Here is a 13,717-nt window from a genome sequence, read left to right on the forward strand (position 1 = left end):
GAATGTATGTAGGTAAGGCATCAACGTCATTACAGAAATTTGAGGAGCAGACGAGACCAATGTAAGCCAGGTGGTCGCCTGGTGTTTCCCCCAACATGATCAGGATTGTGTTAACACAGGAGCCACTAGTCAGCGAGAGAGTACAAGGGTCAGCAATCAGAGAGTTTCGTGTCGATAAGATGGTATCAGGATCAAAAACAGACTGGTGTCAGGAAGAATGTGTCAACCAGGGGCAGCAACAGACTGGAGTCAGTTGAGGAAGGACGTTGTGGACGTAGGAGTCACAACAACAGACCATCTTTCCATAGAAGACTTTATGAGATTCAGTGTTGTCAACTTCAGTCAGTTGGCAGGAGGAAAACAAACTTGAATATTTTCTAAAAGCGGGACAGTTTCAACCATGTGATGACCAGTGTTCAATGGGCTGTGGTTGCATGGAAGTCATTAAATATTACAAGATCAGGAAACAAGACTTGTGATGTATGCATCTCAGGAAAGATGGATAAAATTAGAAATACTGACACAGTAAATAGTATTTCTGCCTTGAATACTAAAAAGCTGAGTGAAAAAATCGTCAGATTAAGTGGGGAACAGTAAAGGGAGGTAGAGATTAACCTATTCAGAAATAGTAACGAGAAACTACAGCAAATCTTCAGTTTATGAATGTATATATAACAGAGAATATGTATATAAAAGCATACTATATGTATTTATTATTATAACACAGATCATATTTATAGAAACATACTCTCTGTGCCTTTTTTGAAATGTAGGAAGTTATCTGGCACCAGTATCACAAAATAGCTTGCATTTTACAACCATATTTGATAATAATAACAACACCTTGTGTTACAATAACAAAGCCTTCTGTTACAACGGCGTCCTATGTTACATCATCGACCTGTTTTACAACAACATCTCTGTGTTACAGTGACGGCGCACTGTGTTCAATAACAGCTCCGTTACAAAGGAATTTCCCTGTGCTACAGTAACATCACCCTACGCCACAATAGCAGCACTTTGTGCCACAACGACTGTGCTCTGTGCTACATCGCCCTATGCTACAGTAACATCGTCCGGTGTTACAACAAGCTGTTTTATGTTACATAAAATCACGTGACCAGTAAGGCTGTGATGTGTCAACAGTCACAAAGTTAGCTTATTTGATCTGGTGGTCTTTTATAAGATGTTAAGTATAAATCACGTACAAAATACCCTGAAACTAACAATAAGAAAACTAGAAAACAGTAAATAACAGGCGTCTTCTTTCTATCACGTACATGGTGTACTCTCACTTTCCTAAGCATCAAGCTTATTCTTCAATGTAAAGACAAGGACACCTTCCAGTACCTTAAGTTCCAGGCGAATCCGCCACACATAAATTCTACAGCAGCAGTAGTGAAAACATTCACCGAGTTGTGACCACATTGTACAAACTTCACTGATACTGAACTTCCTGAAGCTCAGAAACTTGACTTCGCTTCATGTCTTGGTCATCAAGTTCCTACATCCGCTCTGTATCCAGAACACCTGTTCAACTGGCTGTTGGTGATTCTCTCGTTTTCAAATGTGACTGTGACCTCCGGAAGAGAAGAGGTCACGACTGAGGCCACGATGATGTCTCTCTCGATGCATTCCTCCTGCAGCTGGTGTACACTGTTGACCACAAGCCGGCCACCAGGATGATGATCTTGAAACTCGAGTAGCAAGTCGATGAAGTCCTCAGGTGACAGGGCGATGCCACGGAGGTATAAACTTTTCAAGTTTCGGAGAGCACGTACGATCTGTCTTATTAAGAGGATGAACGCTCTACTGGCGGATGTGTACATGTCTTGTTTTCTTACAAACTCTGACTTAATGATATTACACATATTTACGGTGAGATGTTCCAGTGAGCGTGGTATAATCAGATTTCCACCTATCGAACAACCATCTAGTTTTAGATATTTTATGGAAGGAGGCAAAAACGTCAGATCCTGGAATGTACAGTCAGTTAAAACTAGAGTCTCAACCTTACCCGGCAACCATGGGTCCTCCAGACACATACCCTCTAACTTCAAGCTTTTAAGACCAAGAGGAAATTTGACGTTTGTCAGTTCAGTGCAGTCAACAAGACTTAGTTTAAGTAGAGCAGGGGGAAGGCCAAGGTCACTTTTAATATCACATCGTTCCAGCGACAACCACCAGAGACCCTCAGGCCAGGTGAGAGGAGTCATAACCGTCAGGTCAGTCAGCCTCAGCTCAGGTAAGACACTATGTCCGTAGGCTGTGCTCACCAGCCTCATCGCTGCGACAGGATCTCCCTCCACTACCTGGTGACCACGTGCAGAACTCTCATCATCTGCACGGGGACCTTCACTCAGCCTAAGCCACAGTCGTGCAGGTTTGGCGTGTGAAAGTAACATGGAAAGAGCTCGACTGCGTCGTAGTTCTTTTGGTCGTAACCAAAGCTGACCACGGAATTGTGGACTACTGTCTGTACGACTTCCTGCTGCTGGCGACGGAGATAAGGTTCTCAAAGAGTTACCTGCTATTTGTTTAGCCAATTCTTTACCTAACTTTGCGTTGTAGTCACTCTCTTCAATAAGATCTAAAAGAAAATTTATATCATAAAATTTCGAATATGGTTTGCACATTTCAGGAAAATCTTGAATCATCCAAAAGGCTACTGCCTTCATTTTCTCAAAGACGAGGCTTACTATGAAAGAAATGATGGATTTCTTCTTATCTACCTGTAAGTCCTTGAGGAGGTTTGTCACAGAATTCTTGCTGCTCTGAAAAGTCTTCACGATGTGGAAAGCTGCAAGAAAGTCAGCGTGGGAGTCATGAACAAACTGGAACACGATATGTTCTCCATGGCCTGTCATGTTGCTGTCACACTGCAAGAGAGTAGAAAGAGCTTCGTAGGGCATGAGTTTGAGTTGTCGAGCAAGTTCCAAAAGTTCCTTAATTTCTGGTGAACTTTCAGTAAGCAACGTACGGTTGTGTTTTGCTTGTTTGAAAGCCAGACGAGCCACAGCGCTCAACCAGCGATGGCCCTCGCTTGGTAACTCTCCAGACAGGACCCGTTTACCATTAATGTGACATAACTTCCTCAGTAAAAAATCTGTAATACTGGCGAAGACCTTTCCCCTTGTTGAGAAGTGATCACTGCCTTCTTCCATCCAGAGCCACGATGACCAACACAACAGTTGTGGGATAGTAATTAGTTCGTCGTATGATGAAACAGCAGAGAAAAATTTCTCCACATCGAAGGTTTTTCCACAAGTCTTGAAAAGTCTGGTGGCGTAATCCACTGCACTTGAACGGCTGAAGCCATGTGTAGTCACAACCGTTGGCTTCACGTCACACAGCTTGGTAATGGCCAGTGTGCAGTGAGGTCTCGTAGTGACCACGAACACAGCATCCGAACATCTCCCTTGTAAGGTCTTGAAAGCACCTACAAAAGCATCAAGTCTCTCATCAAAAGCATCAATCAAGAACATCACTTTACTTCCAGCCCTGGACAGTTCCTTCAAAATCTTTCCAGGTTTCCACCGACAGCAAGTGTTTGGGAGAATTTCCAGGATGATGTCTTTGATTGTGAACGCCCTGGTGGCCACAGCTGTAATGTCCAGGAAGATGAGGTAGTCGACGTTGCTGAGAGCTGGGAGGGTGGAGGATGTGTTGCCTCCCCAGGCGGCGGCGTAGTGGCGGAGCAGCGATGTCTTGCCAGTGCCAGACTCTCCCTGCAGTATGATCATACGTGACGACCCGAGGTCCTCCAGCATACTCTCACCATCTAAGTCCCTTAACATGCTGAGGACACAGTTATCTTATTAAATGAATGTTACGAGTTTTATTCCATGAATGTCATTCCAGGTTACCTCATTAGATGAATATCACGAATTTTATTCCATGAATGTCATTCCATGAAAAAAGGTATACATTTTCCATTACCAATGAGACATGAACGAGCCCTGGAGAATACATGCAGGCTGAAAAATTCCTAAGTATCGATCGATGTCTGCAGAATATACGTGAATGGACGAACTCTTGAATATTTACATTTACAGGCGACAGTCCCACAGCATAAATGTTCAATATCAGGATATTGTTACGTTACTTTCACTATACCCGGTGAGATCTCGTCTTAGTATATATGATATGTAATAAATCCTAAAACTTAATGTAAAAGCGACTTACCCATCTTGGGTGGTGGAGAGCCTGGTCTTAGTGTAAACCTTCTCCACGTGGTGGTTGAAGTCAAAGTTCTTCCCGGCCCACAAGAAGGGCATCAGTGTCGTCTTGCGACCACAGCTGTACAGCTCCTGAAGTTCCCGCTGGATGCTCTCTGGAAAGAGTAAAGTGTCGGTGACTTTCACTAAAGAAGAACATTAAAAGTGTGGTCCATTAGCAATTAAATTTCATCTTGACCCACATGAGATAAGATTGACCCTACAGATAATATACAGACAATATAAGCTGGAGTATGGGAGAGTCAGATGTAAAGAATTATAATCAGGTTAAAAGCAGCTTCAATTCCAGGAACAACTTGGTGATAAGTTTAAAGGAAATTATTATACAAAGAACAGATATGATAATCACAACACTGCAGTTGTGGTGCAAGAACAGAACACTTGGTGTTGACAGCCTGAACATATATGTGATATATTGGAAAGCAGATCTAACAAATAAAATAGAATGTATGGACTACAACTTGAACCAAATAGTGTCATGTTCAGTGTGGTAAAAGAACAACTGTTTTTCCACGATACTGAATGATATTCAGTAAAGAAATATTCTACAATATAATGTTTCACTCGGCCCACAGCAACAGAAATTCTTGATATGTTTAACCTATCCTAGAAGCCAGTATTACAAACCGATAAGTAATCTGCTGAAATGACAACAGAAAAATAACTTTGTAGAAAGATGAATATGCTACTCAAATACATCAGACTAAATAAAGATAAATCACGTATTTCATATTCAAGTCAAATAACTCCTTCATGTGAAACAAGAGTGTACTACAGTCACATATGTAACGTAATAGTACAGGATGCGGGCCAGTTACAGAAGTGTGTGTGTGTGTGGGTGTCACCTTGTTAAGTACCGTGTGAGACATCATCTCGTAGCTCCACACCTCTGGTATCCCTGCAGAAACAACTGCCATCCACCAGCCCAAACACCTTGGTCGGCTACACAACTGCTCACCTCCGATCACCTTCCCGTCAGCTACGGTCTCCAGTTTAGGCTTCCTAATGTTTATCAGCTCCTGCTTGACCCTGGCCAGCTGGTCCTCGAGGCCGCCCATTTGGAGGACGTTGGTGACAGCCATGACCAGCTGTTGCCACTTGTCCTCCAGCTCCTCCATGGAACACTCCTCGTGCGTAGCGTGAGCGTCATCGTTCCTCAGCTGGCGCAGCTTATCAATGTTACCTGTAATCATTACACTAGTGTAATGCCAGGGAAGTTTGTTGTATACGTTGTGAGCTTTACTGATGACACACAGTAACGATGGGAAGAGAGGCAGGTGTTACCACTACGACAACTTATACTGAAAGATTAGCTCCCTTACATAACATGATTTGACCAAAGAAAATGAAAACATATAAAACGACCAGCATCTACGTTTGACAGATGAGGACGATGATGGAACGTTGTTATGCAATTCACCTTAACTCTATTGGTACCGTCAGTTATCATAGTTCATGTGGACAAACCCACTTGGGAATGTTTTATGAAACGGCTGACAGATTATTACAGCAATCCAGAGTGGTCACTGGTCAAGTGATAACTATCTTAATTTCCCAGCTTGGGACCTGTACTGCTGCCTCTCTGTAACACATGCAGGAGAGGTTGACTGGGTTCTGCCACAATTAATGCTGGACATTAGAGGGTGTTTAGCTTCATGTGGGAAAGTTTGGTCTCTGTCGCTATAGCAACGCTAAAATTAACTCCAGCTGAAGTTTAAACCTTAGAATAAAGAATGACTTGAGTAGTGTTGGGGGGGGGGGGGGTGTCAGTGTATATAAAGAGTATCTTTCTTACTGACCTTCCAGACGAGTTAGATCCTTCCAGGCACACTTGTTGGACGAAAGTCCACAAGCATACCGCAGCAGCAAACGTAAACACGTCACGTCCAGCTTTTCTATCTTGTTCTTTTTAATACTGACCCCCTGGAAGGGGTTGTTCCTGAGAAAATTACAAGTTTGTGTGTTCCTGCACAGTACCTTGTATGGAGTCTTCCCTGGGTTGTTGGCAGTAAACCTGGGTCAGTATATATATATACACGTTAATTACAAGTTTTTGAGATCAGAGTGGAATAATATACATCAAAGTGGAATAATATACATCAACATGTAGCAATGTGACTATACTAGAATATGCTGTAAATACTCACATAAACTGTCCCACTACTCTTCTTTATGTATAGGAATATTGCAAAAATATAGATAACTGACCTGTAACATAGAAGTAAAACAATACTGAAACATTATTCATCAAATGTGCGATATGACCACCTTCACCTGCCACATATACTCACAGCTTATCACACAGGAGAGCCAGGGACTCCCGGACTGTGGTCCTGAGCGCAAGACTTATGTCCTGCCGGAGGGCCACCGCCTCCTCTGCCAGTAGAACCATGGCGCCGCCTGCAACACACCAGCAACACAGTTGTCACTCTACACCCAGACGCTCATTCGTATCAAGACGTACACACGAACGTTCACAACATACACACATACAGCCACATAAGTCTGAAGTAGACCTGCCTGGTGTTCGCCATGGTCAATTATCCCAGACATGGCTCTCTAACCTTGCTTTAGCTATTCCAACTGCGAAAGATTCCCTGCTTAAATGGAGGATAAAACCATATCTAGTATGATCCGAAAAGTGTAATAACACGCTGGTAAATGTAACAGGAACGCCCCACACTGGAAAACACGAAATAGAAGATGATCCTAGACTGTGGACCGAAATATACCGGCTCTTCTATTTCGTGCTTTCTTTTACTACGTGGGACGTTCTTGTTACCTATCTTGTATGTCTTACTACCTACACCAGAGGTTAAGAATAGAAGTTTGTAATAAAACTGAAACATTAGAGACTTTGTCTGACAAAAAATTAAAGATATGGGAGACTGAAGGAAAGGGCGATCAGTTATACTGTTGTGGTTGACGATGCAAAGATAGACACTCCCTTGTAATGTTTACCTAATATCCTGCGCCAGCGTGTACCACATGGTTACTTCATGAGCATGTAGTAGTGTGCCCCTCTCATCTGCTATGATTATATTTGTGTGTACAAGTGACCAATATAACAACACATGGTCTCCCGTGGGCATTTAAAGTGCTGGTGAGGGATTTTCAAAGCTCCTCTACACTAACCTGGCCCCTGTGTAGTGTTCTACACCCTCCATCTGTTCCACACACAGTTGTGATGCGCTACATCATGAGATGATCATTCTGGGTGACCCAGGTGTTATACACAAAGCTTTACGTTCAAGCAGAAGTCGCCAAGCCCTGCCTGGATCAGTCAACCCTCAGCATGGCTGATGTCACTAACGTAAACGATCACAAATGTTACCTGTGGCGTGGGCCGTGGACGTACACATGTGTGGTGACCAGAGCCTCAACTAGAACAACATTGTGGTGACTCCCTCCCGCCAATCCACAAACAAATAACGTACAAAATTCCATACAATATATTCCACACGTCTGGGAGGATGACCCACACGGAACACTTCAACCACAGACTGTAACTCCGTCCTGCTTGTTTTGTTTGTATATATAGCGTAGCTGGATCAGGTACAATACGTGTACGTGTACAGAACGTTCCGTGGGGCACGTCCAGTGAGATATACACGTTCCTGACACCACCGTGGCCAACACGTCTGCACTACCTGCAACGTTCAGCCCACTGGTCTCCGCCATCTCTTAATGCTCAGGCAAAACACGCAATTATAATGTAATTATAATGAACCCAATAAATATATTTTAAGGAATTTCATGAACGAGAAAAGTGTGTGTGTGTGTGTGTGTGTGTACGGGTTATACGGGACAGGATGTGTTGAGAGGCACATGTGAGTGGGTGACAGGTGTGGCTATATAACCTACCAAACCTGCTTCGGGGGCAGGAAGTGTGGACCTGCTCTATAAACTTTACGTATTTTTCTGTAAGTCTTTCGCTCTTCCTATTTCAATCAGTCAGTAATGTGATATCAACGTGAAAGCATACAGACACAGGACGGATGAAAATGGCGACATACGACAACAACCTATCAAGGCCGTGGTGCCACATACCATCAGAGTTTCCAACCTCCTTGATTTTACGCTGGTCCGTCTAACCTCAGCGCTATAACTCTCTCTCTCTCTCTCTCTCTCTCTCTCTCTCTCTCTCTCTCTCTCTCTCTCTCTCTCTCTCTCTCTCTCTCTTTGTTCGTTTTGTAGTCATTTCGTCCTTCATAATGAATTACATTTTTTTTTCTACGGTTTAACCTGTATGTAAGGATGAGAGGTGATGGGAAGCTTGGAGACAAGCGACCATACCGTGAGGGAAAGGGAGGGAGGAACCCTACCTAGGGCGTTGGACAGATCACAGTGCCTACTCCCGGCCCTTCGTCAGCAGTACCTGACGTAGTAACGTCGTCTCCTACAGTAATCTCATGCTCAACCATCAGTACACGTGCCTCACCTTCTGCCACACGTAAATACCCTAATTATTCACCAACAGATATTTGAATTAGTCAGGGATCATTTAAACAATTGGAACTGATAATCACATTTAACCCGTAAACAGATAGATAAGCCAACGTATGCAGTACGTAACTTTCCACTGGTATGTAAGACGTAGAAGACATTGCAGTTTGTTAATCAAATATTATCATTTTCTCTAACATGGAGAAATTATGTATGTGTTCAACAAACGTCCTCATAATTTGTAAACTACAGTGTCCAGCTGATAAGTAAAACATAGTGACCAAGTAAACACTTTACACCTTGCTGTTCTTATATACATCAATTCACTGTAGTGTAATCAAAAGTTATCCTGGCGCAATCTGATTTATTTTGGCACATTTTGGTTTATTCTGACTTATTCTGGTTTATTCTGGCTCATTCTGGTTTATTAAGGCCCTTAATGATATATGTTTGTTCGTTATCATAGCATAAAAGTCTGAAATAATAACAAAATACAGTTTCCCAGGAGGTAAACAAACAAGCTGACAGCGTTACGACCTGTGGACGACACGTACGCTTGCACTACTTACCCTCCATTACACACACACACACCAGTATTCCCAACGTTATTACCTGACACTACTGTTTTCCTTGCTCATCTATGGGTACATAAGGTACTAGTAAGGGATTTCATGGCTTCTCTGCTGTAACATCATCCCTATATGATGCTTTATACACCCTCCGTCTGCTACACACACGGCCTTGGTGCACTGAATCGTCATACAATGATGAGCGGTGATCTGAGGATTGCGAAGCCAAAGCCCTCCACAAGGCTGATGTCACGAAGGTTCTATAACGTAATGATCACTAATGTTACCTGTGGTGTGGGTCGTGGAGGTGATCCTGCGTGCTGACCAGATCCCCGACGGACATAGGGTTTGGATAGTTCCTCTGGTTGGCACACAACAGACTAACGCTCAGAGTCTACACAATATGAGTACGTAGATTACTGGATGTTCCTCGTAGCGTACTTATTTCGTTTATCTCGTTTTCTAAACTTCCACAGATCAGCGTTGACTGAGGCATTCCACACGTTGAAAGGATAACTGCTGTGTAACGCTTCAACCTGAGACTGTATGTAGCTCCGTCTTGCTGTCCGCAGGTATATATACAATGTGGGTGAGTCAAGTACAGTACAGGTACGCATCTTGCATGCTCCGTGGGGCAAGCCTCATACTGGGACGTGTGACACTTCCTCGAGAAAACGTTTGCCAGGGGCTGACGACACCACCACCACCTGGTCTATCATATTCTTATTTACCCCAAACTGCAGCAATACATGCAGGTAATGCAAGGAATTTCATAAGTAACGAGAAAAGTTTTGGTAACAGTTCCAACAAATGCAGGACGAAAGGGATGTGGCATGTGTGCAGTGCACGGCAGTTGCCAAGTATGGCAGTAAGCCTGCCATCAACACACCCAGCAAGTATATACCTTGTATACAACCCTTCATAACCTGCTGGTCTGTTGGTCTATTTCCTTCGGTCCTACCTTTCATATATTGTTCTACCCTTGATGTATTCAAACTGATTATCTTAAGACATTACCTCAGAAAAAGAAAAAACTGATTAACATTGTAAAAATCATATTGCGTCATAGTGATGGGCACACACGCACACACACACACACACCAGAGTCCTGCTGGCAACAGCTTGTGTGGAAATATACGCGAGTGAAACATAAGAATGGTAAACACGGCGGCTACCACCGCCAGGTGATGCAACGGTCAGGTACTGATGTGTCATACCTGCCTCGTGATGAACATGTTACCGACACTCTCTCTCTCTCTCTCTCTCTCTCTCTCTCTCTCTCTCTCTCTCTCTCTCTCTCTCTCTCTCTCTCTCTCTCTCTCTCTCTCTCTCTCATATCAAGACCATGTTCATTGGCGGCGACACATGACAACGACCAAACAACGTCGCGACGACTGCCACACACTCTCCCAACTCACTCTTCCCCACCACATGAGTGAGTAGAACTTGACTGAAACATAATCTTTATTATATACAACTATATCATGTGAGGAACTGCATCAGTAGTTGTGGCTGTGCTCTCTGCTTCCTGATGGTTAGGACGATGATGTGGACTGATATGAACCAGAGGAGAGGTCAGGGAAAACAACATGACCTTGATATATTGGAGATTTTTTTCCTCTGTGATGGATTTAGTGGTTAGTGACCTGTGGAGAGTAACAACAAACAACTACTATGTTGTGCTGACGATCATGGTGGATGACGGAGCCACGTCTGCCTCACACACCCGTGCCTGACGTGGCCTTGCTGAAACTACACTAGTGATGAAGGAACTAGTTATGTGCTACGATAATGATGAAGGAACTAGTTATGTGCTACGATAGTGATGAAGGAACTAGTTATGTGCTACGATAGTGATGAAGGAACTAGTTATGTGCTACGATAGTGATGAAGGAACTAGTTATGTGCTACGATAGTGATGAAGGAACTAGTTATGTGCTACGATAATGATGAAGGAACTAGTTATGTGCTACGATAGTGATGAAGGAACTAGTTATGTGCTACGATAGTGATGAAGGAACTAGTTATGTGCTACGATAGTGATGAAGGAACTAGTTATGTGCTACGATAGTGATTAAAAAACAAGGAACGAGCAAAGACGCGGGGCGTGAGGACCAACAGTAAACTTTCATACCACATCCCATTTCCCGTTCTCTGCCGTAAACTGAAGCTTCGAACTGTTTACATCAAACTTTTCCTCTGAGTTGAAGCAGCAGTTGATGTCAGGAGTTGGCTCTGATTCCAGACCTTTGATCAAGAGGAGGCAGTAAAAAAGTTAAGAGGCGATCCAGCGACAGGCTGATGGCCAAGAACAGGAGGGGTTAGGCACTGGAATGTGTGTATGTGTGTGTGTGAGAGAGAGAGAGAGAGAGAGAGAGAGAGAGAGAGAGAGAGAGAGAGAGAGAGAGAGAGAGAGAGAGAGACCGACAGAGACAGAGAGACAGAGAGACAGAAAGAGACTGTATTGATATATATATATATATATATATATATATATATATATATATATATATATATATATATATATATATATATATATATGTATATATTCATACAAATCCTGAACCTCAACAAAGCACCTCCCACTAAGAAACACTAAGGCAGGTATACTCTTCTGCTACACCACCTCCACTGTAAGAATATCTCCTCACAACATTGTGCCATCTATTTTACCACCACTTGAAATATTCCCATTACACACTGCCGTCATTTCCTTCACCACCACTTTAAACATTCCCACTAAACACTGGCACCCAGTAAACACGGGTGGTAAAGCCATAAACACAATTAATGTGATGAAAGAGGTAGATAGTGAGTTGGAACGTCTGAGAAGCAGTAATGTTATCACAGTGAGGTAGGTCGTCTCTCATCATGTTATGGGGGAGCGTAATGCTGTTAGCGGCGTGGTGCAGGCGGAGGAGGAGGGCTGTGAGAGGGGCAAGTTCCCCCTCTGACGGGCTTTATGGAGTGGGTTCGACGGGGCTGAGTGGGAGGGCGCTGGTGGTCTGACTCATGAGGTTTGCCGTCAAATTACCGTGACCGAAAGTCGTGCTTATGAGAACACGGGAAGGGGAACAAACAACGTTGATGTGGGAATAGTAAAAGTAAGATGAGGATGGTCATTAAAACCCACATCATATATATATATATATATATATATATATATATATATATATATATATATATATATATATATATATATATATAATGAAACTATAGATACTTCTCTAAATTGAGCATAACGATAGCCTCTAAACTTGGTTAGTTTGGCTGAATCACTTTAGTTGGAGGTGAAGCCCTGAGTCAACCTTGGCCATGATTACTGTAAACAAAACAGATACATGAATACCTTACCCACTCATCATCGAGCAAATTCTAAACGATAAAAACTGAACGAGAATAAACACTTGTGAAACATTACATCCGCCAGACTGAAAAATGTTCACGTTATCTTCTCTGCGTAATTCTTGGCAGTGTTGCCAGCACCACCACACTTTACCACCAATCCTCGCCTCCAGAGGCCTCTGCCACTTCTCACCATCACAAAAATCCTTCAGGTATATTAGTGTTTATAACTGTAAACTGATCCTGTGCAGAATATGGCGGAGAGAGGTCATACAGTGGAGATCCTTGAGGGAGGTCATACATCGGAGGGCCAGCAGGAGGGAGGTCATACAGCGGAGGTCCAGGAGGAGGGAGGTCATACAGCGGAGGTCCAGGAGGAGGGAGGTCATACAGCGGAGGTCCAGGAGGAGGGAGGTCATACAATGGAGGTCCAGGAGGACTGAGGTCATACAATGGAGGTCCAGGAGGAGAGGGAAGAGACAAGTGTGGTAACACAGGTTGCCGAGTTTATGATGTTTACGTCGACCAAGACGGTTGGTGAGACGGGTATGGTGCCTGATACTGAGTTGTTCACTATGACCCCAGTCTTATGCAGAAACTGTGGACTATAAGCCAGTTCCAGGGCGAAACAGTTCACCATGAGCCAATCCCAGGTCGACACAGTTCACCATGAGCCAGTCTCAGGGCGACAGTCTCCTTCAGCGTGTTGTACTTTTCTTGGTGTCTCATCAGGCCCTCCTCGAGTCCAGATTTCAGCTCCCTTTCTCCCTCCTCCCTAGGGAAGCTGATCCTGGCCTCTGCCACCACTTCTCGCCATAACAACAAAAGTGGGAACACCTGCTCCCTCCGTCCACCGTGTCGGGGACCTGCTAACATCTGAATCACTGACCATCTTCTCGAGATGTAATATGCCACAGAATGATGTAGTCTCCAGAGAGTGAGGACAACAATCCCACCAGGTCATTATCACATCAAGCCGCCTCTTTACTGAGGAAACGTGTGTGTATTCTACAGTAAACAAGGTGCTGACTGACTGTTGTGGAGAGGAAAGGGAACTGTTGACAAATTTTGCCTACGACTAAGCTATCCACTTGGTATAGACCTTCACTGGTATTACTA

The 13,717-nt window shown here is 43.6% G+C and overlaps 1 protein-coding gene across 2 annotated transcripts; it reads right to left on the bottom strand.

The window, feature by feature from the left end:
• Window positions 1-697: 697 nt before the first annotated feature.
• On the bottom strand, window positions 698-9,868 carry LOC139754011 (uncharacterized). 2 transcript variants are annotated; one of them, XM_071670975.1, is made up of 6 exons: window positions 9,541-9,868; window positions 6,530-6,638; window positions 6,038-6,252; window positions 5,197-5,421; window positions 4,186-4,333; window positions 698-3,798 (listed from the first exon to the last, which is right to left on the bottom strand). In XM_071670975.1, exons 2-6 carry the CDS (start codon window positions 6,628-6,630, stop codon window positions 1,497-1,499), a joined length of 2,991 nt encoding a protein of 996 aa, XP_071527076.1. In that variant the 5' UTR covers window positions 6,631-6,638; window positions 9,541-9,868; the 3' UTR covers window positions 698-1,496. The 2 variants fall into 2 exon arrangements, with proteins under 2 accessions (XP_071527076.1, XP_071527075.1); XM_071670974.1 differs by lacking the exon at window positions 9,541-9,868 and adding an exon at window positions 7,573-7,728.
• Window positions 9,869-13,717: the final 3,849 nt, after the last annotated feature.

Source organism: Panulirus ornatus, chromosome 16 (assembly GCF_036320965.1).
Source record: "Panulirus ornatus isolate Po-2019 chromosome 16, ASM3632096v1, whole genome shotgun sequence".
Taxonomy (NCBI): domain Eukaryota; kingdom Metazoa; phylum Arthropoda; class Malacostraca; order Decapoda; family Palinuridae; genus Panulirus; species Panulirus ornatus.

What these genes read in the sequence shown, in the direction of transcription:
- LOC139754011 (XM_071670974.1), bottom strand. Translation starts at nt 7,600, where the DNA reads ATGTGTACGTCCACGGCCCACGCCACAG. An exon ending in GCTCTCCTGTGTGATAAGCT is followed by an intron (nt 6,253 to 6,529) that starts GTGAGTATATGT and finishes ATACTGACCCAG; the next exon opens with GTTTACTGCCAACAACCCAG. An exon ending in GGATCTAACTCGTCTGGAAG is followed by an intron (nt 5,422 to 6,037) that starts GTCAGTAAGAAA and finishes TAATGATTACAG; the next exon opens with GTAACATTGATAAGCTGCGC.